Source organism: Trachymyrmex septentrionalis, unplaced genomic scaffold, assembly GCF_001594115.1.
Source record: "Trachymyrmex septentrionalis isolate Tsep2-gDNA-1 unplaced genomic scaffold, Tsep1.0 scaffold107, whole genome shotgun sequence".
In the NCBI taxonomy this organism is placed as follows: domain Eukaryota; kingdom Metazoa; phylum Arthropoda; class Insecta; order Hymenoptera; family Formicidae; genus Trachymyrmex; species Trachymyrmex septentrionalis.
Genome location: NW_017304196.1, coordinates 1,526,673 through 1,531,511, shown reverse-complemented (window position 1 = coordinate 1,531,511; position 4,839 = coordinate 1,526,673). Strand labels below are relative to the sequence as shown.

The 4,839-nt window shown below is 44.2% G+C and overlaps 1 protein-coding gene across 5 annotated transcripts in view; it reads right to left on the bottom strand.

Moving 5' to 3' along the window:
• Positions 1-4,839, bottom strand: part of LOC108746328 (homeobox protein extradenticle) — a 52,474-nt gene continuing 47,635 nt past the window's right edge. For 3 of the 5 annotated variants that reach the window (XM_018483053.1, XM_018483044.1, XM_018483096.1), the window contains one exon: positions 1,654-3,314. In XM_018483053.1, the coding sequence (XP_018338555.1) occupies positions 3,180-3,314 (135 nt within the window). In that variant the 3' untranslated portion in view covers positions 1,654-3,179. Of the gene's footprint in view, positions 64-1,653; positions 3,383-4,839 lie in introns of those variants that run through there. The other 2 variants (XM_018483078.1, XM_018483062.1) reach the window with 2 other exon arrangements.

Below are 4,839 nucleotides of genomic sequence, written 5' to 3'. Positions count from 1 at the left end.
TTTTTAAGTTTGTCAGTATGCGTTCTTCCTGCGTTTCTCCTAAGGATTTCAAGGCGACAGCTCCTGAAAGCAAACAGCATCCGGCATCGTGTACGCGCACGAATTCACAGTGGCGTGAAAAAAGATCGTCCGAGAAGATTCGCAAAGAGGGACCCATCTCTCTCCCTTGCCTCGTCGTCGGAAACGTTCTCGCAAACGATCCCGACTCGATGCAGACGCGTATATATACATCCGCGGCGAACGAACCGTTTCGTTTTATCCGGGAAAGGTCCCGACTTGTCCTCAGGCAACTGTGCACGCGCGCGCGCTCACGTATCTTTCTCTCTTTGTTTTTTTTTTTTTTTTTTTTTTGGTTTTCTTTTTTCTCCACTCGAAACGCAATCCTCGTGCGTCCTCTGCTCGGTTCGTTACAACAAGAGATCTCTTTTCCCGCCGCACGCGGAGTAGCGTGCGAGGTATACAGATATACGAAAGTATAGAATGTATATATAATATATATATTTTTTATACACATGTATAATATATACGTATACACAATACATATGTACCTACGTACGTACGGCCAACTAAGGGGTAGACAGGCGCAATCACGTGTCGAATCCGATTGATCGGCCGCGCTTAGGATTTTTGTCCGTCGACGTCATGAAAACCGGACGATCGACTTCTCTCTCTTTCTTTTTTTCCAAAGGCCTTTTTCGCTGTCGATTTCGGATTCAACATTCTATATGTGTGTGTGTGTGTGTGTGTGTATGTGTGTGTGTCGTGGGTGACAAAATCGATAAAGACGAAAGGATAATTGAAGAGAAACAAATTTAATGAGACTTTCGTGCTCGGTAGTGCAATTACAAAAAAAAGAGGGGGGGGGAGGGATGGGAGGGAAAATTTAAGCCGATCCGTTCGCGGAAATACAGTCATGCACATCGATTTTCCAACGCAATCGCGATCCTTGATCAATGCCCCGCGTTGTCGAATTCGAGACGCGAGCGATTAGAAATAGGCCGATAAGTTCGGAACTCCGAGCCACGTCGAAGTTTTCTACGGCGGAGACATATGCGTGGTGTTTCCAGGAACTTCGATTCCTGGGAACGTATCCCGAGAGCGAATTCTAAGAATTCTCAGAACTTTTTGACATTAAAGTCGTCCAACTGTTATCGACACAAATATAAAATCAACGCAAGTCTAAGAATCAACTCTTACGCCCGTTTCCACCAATGTAGTTGAATTTTAATCTTCGGTTCAACTTACTCCTCGTCTTTCTTTTAGTTCTAAAGATTAGAAAAAGACGAAGAATAAGTTGAACCGGAGATTAAAGTTAATCTACATTGGTGGAAACGGACATTAGGCTGGTATTCGATAGTCGTTCTTATATTTAAGTACAGTCTTAAGATATCATAAGCCGTATTATCATCTTAATGGGCTCTCTACAATAAGTCATTGCTTAAGCTTTAAGTCTTAAACTATAAGAAATTGACCAGTCACAGTCGAATGTAAGAAGAATAATCGACTACGATCAGTCAATTTCTTATGGCTTAAGACTTAAAACTTAAGTAATTATAGAAAGTATATTAGAAATTATAGCTTATTGTAGAAAGCTCATTAGATATTAAATTATTTAAGTCGATTTTGAAATAAGAATCGACTATGAATGCCAGCCTAAATATATTCTTTTCGCGGATCCCTCGTGACTATAAAGGTGCAGTTAGAATCTCACAAAGGCTTTGAAGCATTTCGTTGATCAATTGGAAGAAAAAATTTTAACTGACTGATCAATCAAAGAATATTTCGAAGTATTCGTAGCGTCACGTTGACTGAAACAGAAAGTCGACTTTTTATTTCCTCAGCGAATTCGAACCTCTCAGCGTACGCAACGTGCAAAGGATCGTGATTGCATTTTAAAGCTCAACTTAGAAAATAAAGGGTACAGGGTTCAGAACGTAAAAGACATTCGCCAGCATTACATAAGAATAAGATTAACATGTCGGGAACGAATAACAAGACATTAACATAAGAGCCGTGTTCATATGTTGTGAAAAATGATGTTTACGCACAGCGTTTCCAAAAAAAAAAAGAAAAAAAGACTGCAGTCTCCAAACGGATCTTCATCAAGCTTATTAAAAAAAAATCGATTAAATTTATTAAAAGAAAAAAAAAATAAATAAATAAAACTACAAAAAAGTAAAGATATCCTCCGGTGCCGATGATGTCACAATTATTTGACGTCGTACAAATAAAATAATCATGATGGAATACTTTTGGTCTTAACAATAAAATCTCACTGAAATTAGAGAGGCTTGGAAACGCCGCGTCCTTGTTGTAGCAGTTGTAAATGTGATTGGTCTGTGTACGCTCTCTCCCTAGCTAGACGCGTGTACGTCGACCTATTGTCTTCAGAGAAACGGACTTCCGCCGTAAGGAGGAGCACACTGACCTACCGCCTTTGTCGCTCGCGTATTTTTTATTTTTTTTTTTCCTCTCACCGTTCACTTTCCTCCGTTCGCTCTGTGCGCCTCGCCTCTCTCGGAGCACGCGATCTCTCGCGAAAAATTGCTCGACATAGTCCGCCATAGTCCCGGATAACAAAGGATACGTGAACGGAGACGCGCTTTAATCGCGTTTCACGACCGATGATCTCTCTTCGATCCCCGAGCACCGAGATACACGCTCGCGTATACATTAGTTGACAACGAACAACAGCCAGACGACTTAATCGCTCCGTCATCTTCCGAGTTCCGAGCTTGCCACCTGCCTTCTGCGATGAGCTCGGACGGTCCACGCGTACGTCCGCACGTATCCTTCTTCCTTCTGATACAGAATCAAAACGAGAAGAGAGTTGCTCGAAGAGTTTGAAAACGAACACTACTTGTTAGGAACACCAGCAGAACGGACCGTGTATATATATCATATATTTCGTATACGTTTCTCTTTCACCCTGTGGCGTGTGCCATGTTGTGTCGTGTTGTGTCTTGTCGATTGGGATTGCGTTGCTGTATGTGATGTTGGTTTCTCGTTTAATCGCTCGCTCGCACGCACGCACGCTCGCTCCGCTCGCTCCTCTTTGCACGCATCGCTCGTACAGTCTCTCTCTCTCTCTCTCGCCTAACACGTCGCGCGCGCGCGTGTGTGTTCCGCCTCGCGGAAGGAAGGATGAGGGGGAAGAAAGAAAACACGAGTGTGAGTCTTTAGACACGCGGCCGCTTTTCGTTTTCCCGGTCGGAATCAGAGTCCGCTGAATCGTGGAGAGGCGGAAATTCGGGCACCGCCTCGCGCTGTTGCATCCATCCCGCCGCGCCTGGCCCCCCAGCCAATGCCTTGCCCTGCGTCATGTTTTTCGATTGTTTGTTTTTTGTTTTGCAATTGATTTTTAGCCCTCTGTCTTTATCCCCTGCAGGATGGCGACAAAATAGCGTGTCATTGGTCACTAAGCCTCGCCTCGATACCCGGTAGAAAAAAAAAAGAAGAAAAAAAAAAAAGAAGACTCGCTTCGCTTCGCGCTTCACTCTCTAAGGAGAACGTTCGATTTACGCGCCGCTCGGCGGCGAGTATGCCGAACCTTCGATCAAGCTCGGCCGTACGTTGCATCGGCCGTATTATCGGGGAACGAGAAACAGAGATGTTCTACCTTCTTCTACTTATTACGAGAATTTTTCGAAATACGCGAAAATTTCAAGTAGATTCCGACACTCGAATTTATAGTGCGGCTCGAACAGTCGGCTCGATATCTTGGAACTGTTTCGCGTTATTACTCGCGATCATATATTACTCGTCCCTCGTTCCGACCCGCGTCCCCGAAAGGATCCAGGACACTCGTCTCCATTTCGTCCGCGAAACTTGTTAACTCGGATATCGGGAGATCCTTCCGAGCAACGCCGATGCAACGACACGCCAGCGTCTATTCTACTGTCTACGCGAAATTCTGAACTCTGCAAAAACGAGCTACAATGAAATTTTTGATTCCATTCACTCCCTCTGTCACGCTTCCACCTTCCGTCTTTCGATCGTCTTTTGCCTTCATTCATTCAAATGGCTCCAACCAATCGTCTCTCTTTCTCTCTCATTTTTTCTCTTTCGCTCTCTTTCTCTCTCAGATCAGGACAAAGGCGCGCGCGCACACGTACTACCGTGTAAAACCACTATACACGTGGGCCTCAGAAAATAGCGTTATCGTAACTCGCGACGTTTTTTTCTTTTTACTTTTAGATCCATCAAATTAGCGTTGACAAACTAAGTTTCCTAATCTTCCGTGACATCTTGCAAAAGCGTACTTTAAGAATCGCGTCCAAAGATCGATAGTGACTTTTTCGCTTCGGAGGCTCTCGTGTCTTGAAACTCTACATGCAGCCATGCATGTCACGAAAACTATCTGCCCTAGTATCTCTCCAACTATAAGATATACACTCCAACGTTGCCTTGTTTTCCTTCTATCAGTCTATATATACATATTATACGTGTGAAAACTGTGTGTGTGTGTGTGTGTGTGTGTGTGTATGTGTATGTATGTGTAAAGAGCTGCCTTTAAGTAAATCTCTAAGAATTAAGTATCGAAAGCCGTGTAAAGAGCGACATATGAAACCGCGCGCAATGCGTAGGGTGCGTGTATGCTGCCATATATATTTATGTACAAACGGACATAGATTCGTATGATTCACGTCACTACTGGTCTTCCGATGTTGGCCTCTCAGACGCCGAGAAAGAGGGGGAGGGTCGACAGAGACGTCTTTCGCGCGAATAATTTCGAGGCCCTGTTTTTCCCGAATTCTCTCGCAACTGGAAGAACGTCGGTGTTCAAACTAGCGGTTCGCAACCATCTTGTCACCCGTCCGAGAGCCACTCGCCGCGTTA